The sequence below is a fragment of the Nematolebias whitei genome, chromosome 1 (genome assembly GCF_014905685.2).
Source record: "Nematolebias whitei isolate Nwh7 chromosome 1, NemWhi1, whole genome shotgun sequence".
NCBI lineage: Eukaryota > Metazoa > Chordata > Actinopteri > Cyprinodontiformes > Rivulidae > Nematolebias > Nematolebias whitei.
In genome coordinates this window covers 13522009-13539466 of record NC_056498.1, presented here as the reverse complement: position 1 = coordinate 13539466, position 17458 = coordinate 13522009, and the positions used below count along the sequence as shown (strand labels likewise).

The 17458-nt window shown below is 40.3% G+C and overlaps 2 protein-coding genes across 2 annotated transcripts in view; one reads left to right on the top strand and one right to left on the bottom strand.

Annotated features, from left to right (window-relative positions):
- The window catches only part of LOC119408326 (mitogen-activated protein kinase kinase kinase 11), an 85305-nt gene extending 80265 nt beyond the window's left edge, over positions 1 to 5040 (top strand). The window contains exon 10 of the mRNA XM_037675126.1: positions 2177 to 5040. Within this exon, the coding sequence (XP_037531054.1) occupies positions 2177 to 2778 (602 nt within the window). The 3' untranslated portion in view covers positions 2779 to 5040. The remainder of the gene's footprint in view (positions 1 to 2176) is intronic.
- Positions 1 to 17458, bottom strand: part of LOC119414734 (neurexin-2) — a 1264057-nt gene that overhangs the window by 281299 nt on the left and 965300 nt on the right. The gene's annotated exons all lie outside the window — the stretch shown is intronic.

Sequence of the window (17458 nt, the reverse complement as noted above, 5' to 3'; positions counted from 1 at the left end):
CATTTTAATTTATCATGTGACAGGACTAGTGTCAGCCTCACAGACAGAAACTGGAAGTTGGTTCCACAAGAGCGGAGCCTGATAACTGAAAGATCTTCCTCCCATTCTGCTTTTGCTCACTCTAGGAACCACGAGTAAACCTACAGTCTGAGAGCAAAGTGCTCTGTTAGGAAAATATGGGACAATAATATCTGTAATATAAGATGGAGCTAGGTTATTGAGGGCTTTGTAAGTTAGAATTAAAGGGTGAGTGGTTTAGCCGACATTCCCACATGATCTTTATTATTATTATTGATTTCTGAGCTGAAACTTGTTGTGGTTGTTGTTGAAAGTCGTTGCATTTAAACTGGCAGGTGATGTGCATTCCTTTTAAAGAATGCTAGGCCTTTAATCAGTGACTGGAACAATGCAGGCTCAGACTGACAGTGAAAGGCTTTGGATTCAGAGGATTCCTTCACCAACTTCATTTTCTGTTTATCTGCTCCCATGTTGCTCCTGATTGCTCTTCCCTGTCAGCCGAGCAGCTCGGCAGCGTTGCAGAGAGGCTGCCTGTGTAAATAATGCCATTTGGCAGACGTGTCACATCTCCGAACAGCAAAAATGTTCATTCGGGGCGATTTATTCTGAGTTTAATGCTCTTGTCAGCGCTAGTTTATGCTTTGTCTACTGCCATAGCAACTCTGTCATCCCCTTCCACCGCACTGTGCTGCTCTTAATTTAGACTAATTACATCAACATCCTTCTCCCGTAATGGTCCCATTTGTTTTTGCTGAGCAACATGTCACTTTCATGTTTCTATTTTGATCCGTTTCAGGGGCTCGTTGCAGAATATTATGCAAAAGCTGAAATCAGATGGGTGAGGGAGCTCGTAAGAAATATAACACCGATTGGGACGTGATTTTCAGAATAACAATTAGATCATCCTCCAGCAAAATGGTTAAAGAAAAAAGGATGAATGTTTAATATTCAGCCTGTTTTTATATCATGTCTTCGTTCAAAGGGTTGCATTAATGGAGCCAGCATCTTGTACGCCTCGTTTCTCTGTAAAACAAATGGGTTGGATCTTTTAAAGTGGTGTTTAAGGAAATGTTATGAACAGTTAATATCTTACCTGTTGCAGATAGCTCTTTGAGCTGCCTCAGTTTGGAGAAACTGTTTTGTTCAGACCAGATTGATGATGTAATGGCTAATAAATGTATGAACAAATTATGAATATACTTATGAACAAACTTACTCAGTTGAATTATTAAAGAGATAGTCTGGTCATTTTTGAAGTGATGTTCTGTCACATAGTTAACATGTATTATGTTTTTCACTGTGACATCAGTCAGAGGACACCGAATATGAAGACGAGGACAGAAGTCCTTGTCCATCCCGTTTCCTCAGTCAGTGTCTGCACACAAATTCTCAACAGACATGTATGTTGGATAAAATATCCTTTCATTATCTACGTAGAAAAAAGGAGCCACACATGAAGACAGAAGATTTTTAACCCAGTTTACTTGCAAAGGCAGACGTTCACACAGCTTACACTGATGTTTCATTGAAGCCCCGGTTGCGAAAATTTGCACCGGACAGTGTACAGGAAGTGTTTTTATGCATGCATCAGCACGATGACCTCAGCCTCTTAGACTCAGAGGTGTCAGGTGCCTGCAGGCTCCTCTCTGAAGGAGAAAAAGACCTCTCTGCTCCTCACACACATGGTTCAACATTAATTTAACATTAACAGTGATAAACATCCATAAACCTTTACCTAAATTCCCCTGACAATGTATTCACGTAGTAACACGGACTTTGTTTATATGGGAAAAAAAAACGACAACAAACTGGACAGACAGTTTTATGCAAAAGTGTTGGGGTTTAATAATAGAAAATGTAGTTATTTTACTCCAGTTTGTCCCTTTTTCTTCTTAAATCTTTGTTTTATGGACATAAATATCATAAAATGTATATTCTAATTTGGTTAACATCGCCTGAACAAAGACGTCTACCCTGTTCCATACTCCACGCTCTATGACTGCTCTATGTTCTGGCTGTTACTAAATGTAGATAATTATGTGACAGAATATTATTTCAACATTCGTCAGACTTTTTAACCTCTCCACAAAACCCCACTTCAAAGGATCTGACCTGTCTTATCTCTTCAGAGTTGTAACTGATGTGCTCTTCTTTCCAGTTTTAGACCTGCCCTTGTGCCAAGACACGCAGGACTCGGAGGACAAGGCTTTGGTGCCCTACTACCTCCACCCCAATCCTGCCCTGTGGAGCCCCAAAACCCGCCGCCTCGAGGTCAGCGTCATTCCCCGACCACGCCCTTCTCCCATCCGCCCTCGCATCGACCCCTGGAGCTTTATCTCAGCGGGCGGCGTGAACTCAGCCGGAGGCCGCAGCCCAGTTCGTTCGGAAAGCAACCCTCTGGGCTACCAGCCCTCACCCACCAACCCCTTCACCAGCTGCGACCCTTTCCCCTCTCCAGACTGCGACCCCTTCGCCCTCAAAGCCAACCCCTCAAGCAACTCGGACGCAGCTTCTCCCTTCGACCCTTTCTTGGCTCCGTTTCCCACCTCCCGCTCGGCACCGTGCTCTGCCAACGGCTCCCCCACGCTGCCCTCGTTCCGCATAGCTCCCATGAACTCAGCCGACTCGCCCCTCATTGACCTGGGCTGGGCGGCCTGCAGCAAACCCCTGGATGCAACCAAAGAGAGGGTCCACCCCCGCAGGACTCTGGGGCTCAAACCCTTCAAGTCCCCAACCCAACTCAGAGACGATAGGTTCTAAATGTAACCTCTTCCGTGGATGTTGGGAACTGCAGAGTTGATCAGGACATTACAGTTCAGGATTCTTCACTACTGTCTTATTTCATGAGGAAGATTTAGAATCTTATGGAAACAAGAAAAACAAGCCTACTGAGGGGGTTGCCCCCATGGGAGCCTGAATCATCGCAGGTCTTATTTATACACCTGCCTGCTGCTTTGGGAAGCAGAAAGCCAGTGAAAGGTGGGACCGTGAAATGTTGGATTGCTGCCTGTGAACCAATAGCTGGTGCCCATTTCATTCTTCCCGTTTGCCTCTGCTACTGTTTCCCTTTGAAGGAGGGGGATCAGCAGACCTTCTTTCAGATTCAATCAGACTGCTCATATCCCTCGCTTTCATCTCCCCGTACCTTTGAAGCGGTGTGACAATGCAGAGGTGGATCAGGCGACTCTCACAGCCCCGTCTGCCTCTACAGACTAAAAGCATTCGGGGCAATGGAAACAATCAGAGTGCCTTATTTCGTGAAGTGTTTTTAATATATCTTTTCAAGGTTCCTTAATCTGGTGCACAGGTAAGATGCTACGAATCTGGCCCAAATTTCCACATCGTCTTATTGCTGTGTAAGAAAAAGTCTTCTGTATGTGTCTGTGTTCAAAGAAAGCTTTTTTTTTTTTAACTGTACCTTTTTGGGAGAATCCACTGAGAGTGGATATTTTAGGCCCCTCATGAAATTCAAGACAGGCATTCCTAGGAGGAGCACATACCATTCCAGTCACATTCTTTTGGAAATGCCAAGGATTGAACAGATTTATTCGGCTGGCAGGTGATGCTGCGCAGGAAACAAGCCGGGGAGCCCTCCGCTTTCTCTTTTTAAGCCAAAGAATGCCACTGTGCAAGAGCTAGGACAAAATAGCGTTTGCATAAAGCAGTTTCTGCCTCCGTGTAGCGCCGCAGTGGGACATGAGGGATTCTCATGCAGTGTTGAAATAAATCTACTTTCCCACAGAAATAACCTCACATATTCCATATCATTACCTGTTTAAGGAGGTTTCAGAAAAATCCTCCACATTTATTCCAGACTTGCTGATTTTTTCTGAACTAATTCATCAAATTTTGTATTGAAATTAATCGACGTCAGTCAGAGTCCAAATACATCTATAGTGTGTCATTTTCAAGACATTTGGGGGGAACACATTTATCTAGGAGTGAGATAAGAGAGGTTAATTAAAATGTATTGATTTGTTTGTGTGACTAAGAATAAACCCAGCTGCTGGTTTGTTCTTCTTTGGACAGAAAAACTGAAACTGGAAGCTCCTGTTCAAATGAGAAAACAGTCTGTGCATCAGTGTCTCGAAGGAGTTTAGAAGCTGTGTAAAATATTTATTAGTTTAGAGCCGTTGTTGGTCATTGTGCTCAGATTGGAGATGGGCTGATGGTCTTAGACATCAAACAGAGGCTTTTTACCATCTGAAACAGAAAAGATCAACTTATCTTCAAACCCATGTCAGTATTTCCCCTACAAGTATACAAGCAGGGCGCCCCACCCTGTCAACAGAACTGAGCACCCTGCCTACCAAACCGACACCCCCCCACTCCCCCGTTGACAACTGGCGACACCGATGTAGCGATAAGCTTGCAGCGAGCAAAACAGACGTGCTAGCTACAATGCTAGAAGCACCGATGCCCTCATGCTAAGCTAAAAAAAAAAAAAAACACCCACCCCGAAAAACTTTCAGTACAAACAGCTCACAACTCAGACGTGTCTTGTGCACCCCCTCACCCCCCCGACAAAAGTCACAGAAGAGATGAGCGCCCTGCCAAAGCAAGTAATGTAGGGGAAACGCTGCATGACTTGTACACCACGTCTCTTGAGCCAGTAGTCCCTTGAAAACCCCCTTCAAGAGATGCCTTGTTAAAGAGGTGATCGGAGGTGGACGGGGTTGAACTCAACTTGTCGCTAACACGCCGCTAAGCCTTCAAGTTAGGTAGGAATAAAAACCATATGTAACAGGACGCCCACTTCACTGTATATAGAAAGAGACAGGACTTCCTTAGCTTGTGTTAAGATTCTCTCAAAATATTTGTAGCTTATTGTTCTTTTTCTTTACTATCACTTTAGTTATGAACTATTTCAGTGCATAATACTAGTTTAATGGTAACAGTGTCAAGGTAAAGCAAAACAATGTAAAATGGTAAAAACTGCTTTATTGTTGCGGTTTCTTGGGCACAAAATGCAAAAATATTAATAATTCTTAGAAGTGCAATACTTTGAATCCACCAAAAAAACAAACAAAAAAAAAACCAAGGTTTTAAAAATCAGCAAAAACTTGCCAGTTATTTGCTTCTTGAAAGGAAGTCAGAGGAAAATAAGATAAGACAGAACTTTATTGATCCCGCAGAAAATTGTTGTGCCAGAGTTTCAGTACAAAGGAACATACACAAGAAATCACACAAGATATAAAAAAAATATATAACGGAGAATATAAAAAAATATGCATGATGTAGCGCACACTTAGAGCTCTTTGTGACCGGGAGTTGCAAGTGCAGCATAAAATGTCTGTATTTAAAAATATCCATTGTAGTGTAGATGGGGTCTAAATCGTCTGAGGGTGTTTAGGACAGCAGGGGTCAGTCTAATTTGCAACTATATTTTAGGCAGTCACTTTGTTTCTGTTGTATAATTTCTTACAATATACATACTGGTATATCCAATACCAATATTATTGGTATTGCAATGACAGTAAATTTTAGTCTATTGTGCAGCCCTACGTTCACTGGTAATACCTTGGCTCCTTAGAAGATCCTGGGCTGAGCAGTCCTGTTTGACCTCTCGTTAGTACCTCTTACAGTCACTCAGGTGAAACTCAAATATCCTTCTAAAACACCGTCTCTTTGCATGTACCAGTAATTGCTGTGATGTCTGGCTCTCAGAAGTCACGGTTGGCCCGATTTGACGTTTTAACAAACTTTGTGCAGCAGAGCTTCCTTTGACGTCTGTCACCGCTGGGTTGCCAAGCAACAAGCTGAGGTATCTAAAGGTCAGTACAGTAATGCTGGTGACCTTTCTCACATTTGGTCAGAGTTTGTTTGGATTCTTTTATTCCCTAAGATTTAATTGGCTTCTCTAAAAGCTAAAGTTATAATTTCCATACAAATGAAATTAGATCATTGCTCTTCTCATCTCACTCACTGGAGAATGTGTGTATTTCCCCCCCGATGGTCTCCCTAATTGGGCAAGGAGTATTAATATCTCAATTATGTCCCAGTTTGAGTTCCCGATCAGCTCAAAACCCTTCTAGACTTACTTTGGAGCCATAGTGTGAATGGTGCTATCGCTGATCATCCTGCACGCCCAGTGCAGCATGTTCACGCACGTTTATAAAATCCATTGAGAATTAGATGTTTTCTGAGCTGATCTCGCTAATGGATTTAATGCTTCGTGCCTCCGGAGTGCGTTAAATATTACAGACTGATGACGGCAGTTGAAGAGCCTTTTCTTTACGCTAGTTAATTAAAATAATTATTGTAGGTTCAGCAAGTGGGCAACTGAAAGAGACCTATAGCAGAAAGTCCCCCTGTTAACAGTTGTTTTTTAATATTACACTGTACAAACACTGATTGGCTCCCTCCCTGACGCGGTGTCAGTAAAAGACAATTCCAGATTAGTTGCGGCGTAGACTGAAATCTTGTTTCCAGAACATAGAGCGATGTGATTAACCCGTTAATCCTACAGACGAACGCCAGAAGCTTAAATTGATAATTAGTCTCTTGATAAGTACAGGGAGCATTAATAAAGGATTCAGACATTTAGCTAATTAATTTGGCCTGACAATAGTGTAATGTCCTCCTCACTCGAGGCAAGGTGCAACATCTAAGCTGTGACGTTTTTCAACGTGTACTTTCTCTCTGCTCCTTAAGTTTCTCAGTTGCCATCGGCTATAAACTGCTGACCACACTTTTTTGTCGTCTTCGTTGCGAAAGCCATTTCCTTTTTCTGCGTTCCTCCCCCTCCGGTCTTATAGTAACGTTTTCTTAAATAGGAGGAGAAAAACCTTCTCTCTTTAGGTTTCCCTGGGAGTGCGTTTGTCCGAGCGTTCAGTTCAGTAACAGCCTGGATGATGCGTGTCGAGGGACTGAGAGGCTGATGTTTGTTCCAGAGAAGAGTTTTATTTCTTAAGGGCTGCTGGTTTTACGCCTACTGTTCAGCTCCAAATCACCTCTCTTCATCTAATAGGCATCCAAGTACAGTATTACATATGAAACTTTATGTAAGAAATATTATTAAGCAAAAGGAGAGAAAAAAATTGGCACAAAAGTACATTCTATGCCTCTTTCCTAAACTTGTCTTTTTCTTTGATTTATAATTTCCTGTCAGTTATTAAATATTGCTGCACACAAAGTTTAATAGTGACTAAATCAGGATAATGTGAGAGAAACGGGGGGGGGGGGGGGGGGGGAAGAGGTAAAAATGACTTCATTGTTGTTGTGGTGTCTAAACGCAGTGGTGCCAAACCCTGGTCCCTGAGGAACGCCATCCTGCATGTTTCTGTTGTTCCTCTGCTCCAACACACCTGACTTGAATGAAAGGGTGATTAACAGGCTTCTGCTGAACTTAAGGAAGTAATTAAACCACTGAATCAGGTGTGCTGGAGCAGAGAAACAACTAAAACGTGCAGGATGGTGTTCCTCAGGGACCAATGTTCGGCACCCGTGGTCTAGAGCACAACCTGATAGAGAAAATCCACACTCAGAAGCTTCAGATCTACATGGATTTTTATGGGTTTTTTTTTTAATATTCTTTAAATATTTGGGTGGATGGAAGAAAAACAGTTTTTAAAAATGCTGACTAACGTGAACTGGGCCTTCCAAGCCACATTCTGACTCACACACGTTCCAAACTGGTAGAAAGTTTTGACTAGACGCCGTAAACTGAGCTCAATCCCCCATTTCAAGCAGAGCTAACAAGACAAACAAGGGCCGCAGTTTTTTTAACAGACACACAAGATGAGAGACGAGTTATCTCCTCGTCTTGTCGACACAAATAAGAGTCGTCTTTTGACGGTCATTACTCTTGGGTGGCTGTTATTTATCCAGAAAGCTTTGAGGGGAGAAACAGGCGGCATTAAGAAAGCTGAGATGATTGAAACATTCGGGCCTTTGGCTCCATCACTAATTCGTTTTCTTCAATCTGCCACTCATGAATTGTTGAGGCTAGATTTAAACTCTTCTTCAGACGTGACGTTGAAAACCTTTCTTTTCCTGCCTCTCTACTTAATAAATAATGTTTTGTTTTTGTTTCCTAATAAAAGGAGCCTTGTGCTTTTCAGACATGATTACTACCTGCAGTTAAATAGGATTTTTTTCTTTTCCTCTTGGTAATCACTTCGAGGAAGCACTGTACACACAACACTACTCCTACCTCGGCTGTCCTGAATCTGATTTGTAGTTTTTTGTCCGAGAAGGAAAAACCAGGACACGTTGTAGTGAGGCTGTCTTTGACGGGGCTGTCTGATTCTTATTTTTGGCTGTCAGATTTAAGAGGCGTAGCTGCCAGTCGTCCGCCTGAGCTGACTGCCAACACTTCAGTAAGGAAGTCAGATTTTTATTTGTTTGTTTTTTTGATGGCTTGTCCGTCTAGGCAGCACACTGTCTGGAGAACAGACTGACGGGTACCGTATTTTTCAGGTTATAAGGCGCACCGGATTATAAGGCGCAATATCAATGAACGGGTCCGTTTTCAAAAGGCGCACTGGATTATAAGGCTCACTGTCGAATTTTGAGAAAATTTAAAGTTTTTACGTGTGCCTTATAGTCCAAAAAGTACGGTAATAAAGCTGTACAGAAGATATTAAACAATATGGCAGATGGGCTTATGACCCCAGTGAAATACAGTATAACTACTGTACGTGACTAAGTACTGAAGCTCAATATTTTGACTCTGTGTTTATGAGTTTCACAGATAAATTATCAGACGTCAAATTAATCATTTTTGCAGACTAGTTATTTGTTTTGTGAACTAGACCAAAACACTTGGAGCCTTTCAACACTGTGAAGAAAAATGTGTTTATTCACACGCATCAGATTTACCTACTTGTAGAAATGATTGTGGAAAGATTTATGTTGAAAAAGAATATATAGGGACATTATGTTGTGTTTAGTCTCTAAAAAAAAAAAAGCTATTCTAAATTTCTGCCTTGATTGTAAAAATTAAAACGAGCACAATTGTTACAGGCGAATAAATCCTGTTGAAGCTAAGCTAACGCTAAGCTAGATCTTACTGATGTTTGTGCTTTAATTGTGCAAAATAAACAAAACCTAACGATTACCAGTCAAGTCATGAAGTGAATTATTACTGAAAACTAAACTAAACTGGAGTGTAAACCACAAACTTTGTGTTGTTTCAGCTCAACAGAATCTGTTTTCAGATTCTGGCTTCAGTTCTGATTTGCAGCCGTTTTTGACGGCTCCGTGTACAAATTACGACGGCGCCTGAAGGCAACACGTTTGTTCAAGCAGCTGAAGAGGAGCTGTCTGTTAACGAGGTGTCAGATTAAACCTTCTGTTTCCCAGTTTAAACTGGAGAAGAAGAATCACTGAAAGAGTCTGAAGAGAGACTAAATTTAAGACTTGATCCAAGTTTTATCCAAACCTTAATTTAATCCCACTGGATTAAACCAATTTATTTAATTTAAGAGACTAAATTTAAGATTTGATCCAAGTTTAATCCAAAATTTAATTTATTGTAATCCCACTGGATTAAATTAATTTATTTAATTTAAGAGCCTAAATTTAAGACCTGATCCAAGTTTAATCCAAACATTAATTAAACCCCACTAAAAAGTCAAAGCAATATATTTTCTGTGTGACTAGCTAGCGTAGCCTTAAGCATTTTAGCTAACAGCCCAGCTGAAGCTAGCTTTTGACGTAAAACTGTGCTAGCCAGCAAAACAGTTTATTTTCTGTGTACCGTAAAGAAAATTATTGTATGTTCACAGGTTAGTGCGCTACTTTTAGCATGAGCTGTTTTGGCTAGCTGAAAGTAACTTTAATATATGAACTATGCCAGTTTCCGTCACCCCCTCCCCTCCAATTAGAATCATTTTAAATAAACTATGATTATGTTGGTGTGTTCAACACCCAGCAGTTCAACTCCTTCCTTTTATTTACTGTTCAGCATGTTTTTAGCAAGTATTTCAGTCTACAGCGTGAAATAAATGGTAACACTTCACAATAAGGCTCCTCTTATAGATGGCTAATAAATAGTTTATTGATACATTATTAATTCCTCTAAAAACACTTTATAAATCATTAATAACTGTTTATTATGCATTAATCAAGGGTAACAGAGACAAAACTGACCAGTTTCTTGCCAAATCTGTTCACCTATATATTTCATCTACAGTTGTTATATTAAACATTTCACACTAAGTTACTTATAAGCACAATAAGCATTTGTAAACCTAATTATTTTAAGATATAATATTAGTTATAGATACTTATAATGCAGTGATAAAGTACAATATGTACAATGCTAAAGAATAAGGTTTTCAAATACTTATTGTGCTGACAAGGTAGTCACTTAGTCTGAAATGTTTAATATAACAACTCTAGATGAAATATATAGGTGAACAGATTTGGCAAGAAACTGGTCAGTTTTGTCTCTGTCGCTCTTAATTAATGCATAATAAGCAGTTATTAACGATTTATAAAGTGTTTATAGAGGAATTAACATATCAATAAACTGTTTATTAGCCATCTATAAGGGGAGCCTTATTGTGATGTGTTACCAAATAAACTTTAGATAAAAAGATTGGATTTCTGTTTCTGGGGTTTTGTATAATTTGTAGTTTAAAGGCTTGAACTGAACTGAACCGGAGACTCAAAGGTGCAGAACAAAGTGTGGAAATAAATTTAGCAGTCCTGTGTGGTTGAGGTTGATTGTGTTTTTTAAACACCTGCAGCTCCCATTAGAGCTTATTTTCTCCCCTGAGGAAATTAGAGATTGATTCTGTTAAAAATAGCACCAGATGCGGTTGTTTTTACTTTTTGGAAGCGGTGTTTCCTTCTCAGGAAAGTTATTAAGCCAACATTGACCACAGTAGTTGTCGGTTTCTGAGGCTCTCACTCCAATTTCCATAGCTACATTTTCTTTGATTATTTTTGGCTTGTGCTCATTTAAGTAGACGTCACCAACACACCTGGTTTTCAGCCTCGTTTAGTTTGCATCGCAGCTTGCTGTCAGAGCCAGACACATTATTTTCCATTCTGGCTCTTATTAAAGAGAAACACCTGCCTGGACCTTTGTTTGGCTCTAATAGGCCAAGACCAAATGATCAAATATAACCTTTCATTGACCAAACAGGAACCACACATCCCAGTGGGGTTGGAGCCAAAAGCCCTGTCTGCTAGCAATGCCGCCAGGTGCAGAAGCTAATGCTCAATCCCTGAAAAGTGTGAATATTATTCCTAATTCGCTCACTGTGCGCGTCCAAGGTCACAATCTGCTGTCCCTTTCTCTTCCAATAACAATGAGAACTGGGTAAACGGGAGCCGCGGTGACAGAAAAGGCTGATTTGTTTCCAAGACCACACCGCCTCCACGCAGAGAGCTGGCGCTGCATGGAGAAAATCAACACAAATTGCTGTGAGGTTATCAAGTCCAAGGCCCAGATACGCTTCCCTCGCTCCACTTGACGGCGTGCGTGAGCCCCGCGCATGTGGTTCTTGTTCTGTCCAGTTATTGACACTCGATTATGTTGTCTTCCTCCTCCAGCAGACGCCGTTTAAATTGTAAATTTCTCCTTCTGAAGCTTCGGATGAGCTTGTTACAAATCAATTTGGTTCAGCAAACGACTATTGTGTCCACAATATGGAGAGTGCTGAATGAATTATGATTGTTTGCTGATAAAAAAAAAATATATATATATAAATATATTTTTTGGCCTTTTTCTTTATTGCATTCCCCTCTACCCTATAAGAGCCAAACAAATCCATGTTGACCCATTTGTTTGAGTGGGTACGTTCTTAAACTCCTGACAGTTAACCACTTGACGTTCTGTAAGCGTGAAGGGTTTCCCAGCAGACGGTCTCTTTCAGGTGCTCACAGGGGCTGAACTAACGATCCTCAGCGGAGGTTTGAAGCAGTTTGGATGGTGCAAACCCCCACGACTCACTGGACTAACGCTCCTCTCGCAGTAAACGACTGCTTCTTCTCACGGCTCCCTGCCAGCCAGCTACAGACGTTTACATCTTTTATACACGCAGCAGGGGTGGAGGGTTCTTTTGTGACCGGCCGTCTTTTTAAACACTGGATTTATACTATTTCGAGATGTGCCATCGACACAATCTGCGTTAAGACGACGAGTGATTCGTGCGAGCTTTTCACTGGAGTATTTTCAAATGGGTGCTTTACAAGAGATGGTCCGCTTTGTTTTAAATTTGACCGCATCTGTTTAAAAGTAACTTTCTCTGCAGGCTTCAGTATTTGTGTTTGTTGTAAAGAAATATTCCAAGCCAAACTGTTAGCGTAATTCCCCCTCGGGGGGGGGGGGGGGGGTGGTTACGCAATACTTAAGGTCTTAAAGGAACAGTCCAGTCAGTTTAGACGTGATGTTTAAAGATTTTCAATAGTTAGTACCTCGTCAGTCGTAGAGCGTGGAGTACGGAGAAAGAGACAAAGGTCAAAAGAGAACATCAGCCAATAAAATTAAATCTATTGGGATGTAATGTATGTGGGTTTTTTTGGAAGGAGTTGTTTTAAAGGCCTGAAATTAAAAATTAAAAACAGGTCATTTGTTTGGCTAGCTGTTAGCCTGGTCTGGATTAAGATGATCTTTGTCTCCACATGCTCCGTGACTGGTGTCTCGGCTGATAAAGTACTAAATATTACTTTAAACACTTCAAAGTTAATCGGGCGATCCTTTTAACGGAGAAGACAAACTTCAGCTTTTGTTCTGTTGTAACCGTTCGAGATTCATTTCCACATTTGCTTTTTGTCTCGGTAAAGCCTGCGCCACGTGACGACGTCACATCCAGGCAGCCATTACATCTCTGCTCACGCGAGTCGAAGCGTTCACAGACCTCTGAGGTTAGGAAACCTTTGACTCGCTGCAGTCGTTCTAAAACCTCGCACTGGGCTGGGCCTAATCAACTGTTTTTACTGTGCATTGAGAGTATTATTTCTGTATGCAGTATGTGAACATGTCTTTATTTCTCTTGACTATTACAATGGGTTTCAACCTGTGGAGAAAAATTTAATAAAAAATTTTAAAAAATAATGGAAAAAGTTGAAGAAGAGAGAAGACCAAATAAAATGTAACACTCCCGACTTGTGTGGTGTTTCTTGCCTAAGCGGAAAACATGGGAAAGAAAGAAACGTGCTTTTGTAATTTTTCCATGCCTAAAACTAGAGCCCGGCCGATAATGTTGGTAGGGCCGATAATTTAGGCCGATATAGATGTTTGGGCAGAGCTTCATTTGTAAAACGATGCCGGAAGGGGGTCCTCCCCCAGAGAATTTTGAACAAAGTACATGCCATTTCCTGCATTCTGGTGTATTTTACAAAGTTTTTTTTTTTTTTACAGTAGATTAACATGAAACAAAAGATGTAAACTCATTGAAATCTCTGCAGGTGAGGGGCGTTCACTTCAGGACAAATTGAGGTCACCGATTGGTCGGTTGCTGACATACCTACTGGACTGGTTGATAGGTGGTGGGTCTCGTGCAAAAAACAACATAGATTTTACTGGCCCTTTTAAGGCTCATCTCATTTCTTACCTTATTAGTTGTTTAGTATATAAACAGTGCACCTGCTCCGCACCGTGGGACAACAAGCGCTGCTCTAAGTTTTTGGCCACAATTAGAAAAAACTGCCAAATATTTAGCACTTTGTCTCTGGCTTAGAAAATATTTGCTCTCAATCCTCTTCCTCAGTTCAGAAAAGTGTCCTGGTCGCACCGACATCGCTTCAAACACTCTGACTGCAGACAAAGAGCTTCATGAGGCGAGATCGTCGTCTCTTATGCAGTTCAGATAACTCCTGCAGTGATTCACACATCAGATTGTTCTCAAAAGCGCAGGAACTTATGCGTAATAAAAAACGTTTAATTATATTTTGTGTTTTTTAATCAAATTGCTCATGAACGACTTTGAACTTTAGGGGAAAAGATTTTTTATTAAGAGCAGACGCGGAAATACAAAGCGACAGCTCTGATGTGATATTAGGAAGCTTATTATGTGCATTTGTGTAATTATTTTCTGTTTACATATCCAATATAGGTTTTATTCATTCAAGGCAGTCAAATTTGTTCATAATTTTTTTAATTATTATTAGACCTGAGAGTTACCGGATCGAGGACACAGTTACCAGAACGCACCCTGTCAAAATAAGAGTTCCCAGATCTTGTTCTGGCAGGATCTGGCTCAAATTAAGCCCTGCGTTTGGGGACCTATCACTGTTATTTTCATCTCATTTATTTATTTAAATTAGGACAATGCATATTAATCCACATGTCAGCAATAAGCATCAATTTAAATACGCCGGAGTTAGCACAACAGCTAATTTTCATCCGTTGCCGTAAGGCAGGTAAGAGCAAGAAACATCCCACAAAACAAAGAGAAGAGAATAATACAAATATATAACACAACATGAAATTACAATAAAGATTTGATGCCATAAGAAAATAGACAAAGTAATCTACGCACCTCTGGTTAGTTTTCAACCAATGTTTCAAAGAGTTAGTTCCTGATATAAACTGGCAGTGTGTTCCTCGACTGCGTGCCTCTGGTGGACACCACCATTTGGCCAAATTTAGTCCTGCGCCACTGTCTCCTCTGGTCAGTGCTCTTGTGTTTACTGTATTACTTGTTTTTTTTTACTTATAAAATACTGTACATTAAAGGAGGAGGAGAAAGTCCATTCAAAACTTTAAAAATCAGGCAAGCATCCATGAAAAGCTGATAGCTATCAAAATCCAGAATGTACTTACTTATGATGTTACTATAATGATACTGTAAAAGCTTTTAGTCTAAAAATTTTCAGTGTTTTCTTAAAAAGAGATTTTAGGGTCTTCAAAATGGCTTCTGAAGTGTGAGACCATGTAATATAACAATAGGCGATATGGCTGAATATCATGGCATGCATGTAAGCCTTTGCTGATTCTGTTGTCAGAGAAGGTCTTATATATTTGAAGTTTGACAAATGAAGTTTAATTATATGTGAAATTCTCTTTACGTGCTGCTTGAAATTTAGATTGGCATGTCCATTGATAATTTCATTGATAATTGTCCCGTTATTCGCCGATACAAGCACTTATAATCTTCACCCCTAAAATGCTGGAAACAGCCGTAATTGTACAATGTATCCAGCAGAGGGCGCATGGAGACTACTTTCAAATCGTGGCTGTTCACTTAAGTTTCACTTTCATCACAGCCGAAGCAGGGCGCAATACTGTGTAGCGTATTTTGCTGAACAGAGCATGGTAAGTTTATTTTAAATGATCTGTAAAACGAATCAACAATAATAAATTGTCTTCAATCCTCCAACCTGCTTGCCATTAGCTACGTGCCTCTCAAGTTAGCAAGCTAATGTTTAGATAACCTAGCATAGGCTTGTACAACTTTATCCAGAACAATAAATTTAATGTAGAGATAAAATATATCAATGTTATTAACACCATCTTTGTCGTCCTCAGTGAAATGTTTGTCTGAAATCTTTACTTCTCTGTAAAGAAAAATAAACTGCTGTGGTCAGTACTAATTAGGCCTTCACCATATGTGACTGACTGTTTAAACTATGAACAAGAAAGAATGTTTCTTTGTTTAATGTATCTTTTTGTAATACACTTGATAACTTTATGGTGAATAGTGGAGGATAGAAAATGTGAACGCACGTTAAGAAGACCGCATGACCGATGTACCACTTGTAAACCTACTGTGGGACCACGACATATAGGTGGATCTGATTAGCTTAGCTTCATGGTTGCTAACAGCTGTGCTAAATAAAACGCCCCGCTCCACTGTTTACTTAGTTTCTTGGGGTGGACAAAGCTAAAAAAAATTTATCCATTATGTCAGTTAAATGCAGTCGCCTTCCTTGCCCAATATTGGTGTCAGTGATAGCCAAAGTTTCCATATCGGTCGGGCTCTACCTAAAACCAGTATGAAATTGTTGGTTTTTGGTTGACTGAAGTGGCGTCAGTGTGTCTGGCAACAATTTTCCAGCACTTCGCTGAGCAGACACCAATTACAGGTGTGTGAAACCTCCTGCTGTCCTGCTTCGCTTCAGCTCCAGGCCTGAGCGGATGTGTTATTATGTCGTGTCCACGGTTTCATTTTGACATGATGTAATGATGTCCCCATAACAATTATCTACCCTAGCAATTATTTTGTTGTCAGAAAAAAAAAAAAAAACAACAACACTTTGACATGATAAAAACGTGGTTTTGACAGCATGTCAAAAAATGATTATTTTAATTCAAGCCCAGTGTTTGCTTGATAGGTGCTCTGAAGATCTCAGCAGACGAGTTTGCTGTCATGAAGTTGCAGAAATCGGATGTTGATGCAAACATCATCGTGTGGAGCTGGCTTTTGATTAAAACAGGTTCCTCACAGAGAAGAAGAAAACTTGGAACATTATAAATTGATTTGTGCTGTGGGGTAAATGGGTCAAGCGTCTGCACTTCACATTTTGGTAGATATTGGCTAAATAGCCCTAAGGGCTGACTGTAAAAAGTGTCATATAAATGTCAGGAAGCTGTATGGACAGCAGCAGAAGAGAGAAGAGAAAATAGAAAACGTGTTTTCTTTCACAAGCAGATTTGATCTTTTGACCTCAGTGTGAATGTGACCCAATCGTAATTTAAGCTAATAACGTAACTGTTTATAAGTGACCTATAAAACTGATGTAATGACTATTAATTATTGAATTGGCTCGTAGATATTAGCTTTTGTGATATATTGCTGTGCGGAAAAGGCTGAATCATGCTACAATTTCCTACAAATTATTAAATAATAAAAGCTGCTGTTACCTCTAGTAACTATTCATTATCTGTTCTCGTTGCATGAATTCTGAAAATGTTCTTTAGACACTGATCACTGCAATTAGCAGAGCCTACATAAACAATTTTTACATGTTAAAAAAATGCTTCAAATTCATCAACTAGTTGAAGTATCTTGTCTAAAGTGATAATTATTCAACCAGCTAAAAAGTCTTGAAATTACTGGAAGTCGGTCATTAATGATTGACTGACTCTGGGTCCAGTTTAGACCATTAGTTTTAATCAATATTAGAGATATTTATACAAAATATCTCTAATTTTTAATTGCACATTTGTACACAGCACAAATCTGGCCTTTATGGAAGAGTGGCAAGAAGAAAGCCATTTCTCAAAGATATCCATAAAAAGTGTTGTTTAAAGTTTGCCACAAGCACCTGGGAGACACACCAAACATGTGGAAGAAGGTGCTCTGGTCACATGAAACCATAATCCAACTGTTTGGCCACAATGCAAAACAATATGTTTGGTGTAAAAGCAACACAGCTCATCACCCTGAACACACCATCCCCAATGTCAAACATGGTGGTGGCAGCATCATGGTTTGGGCCTTCTTTTCGTCAGCCGGGACAGTGAAGATGGTCAGAATTGATGGGAAGATGGATGGGGCCAAATACAGGACCATTCTGGAAGAAAACCTGTTTGAGTCTG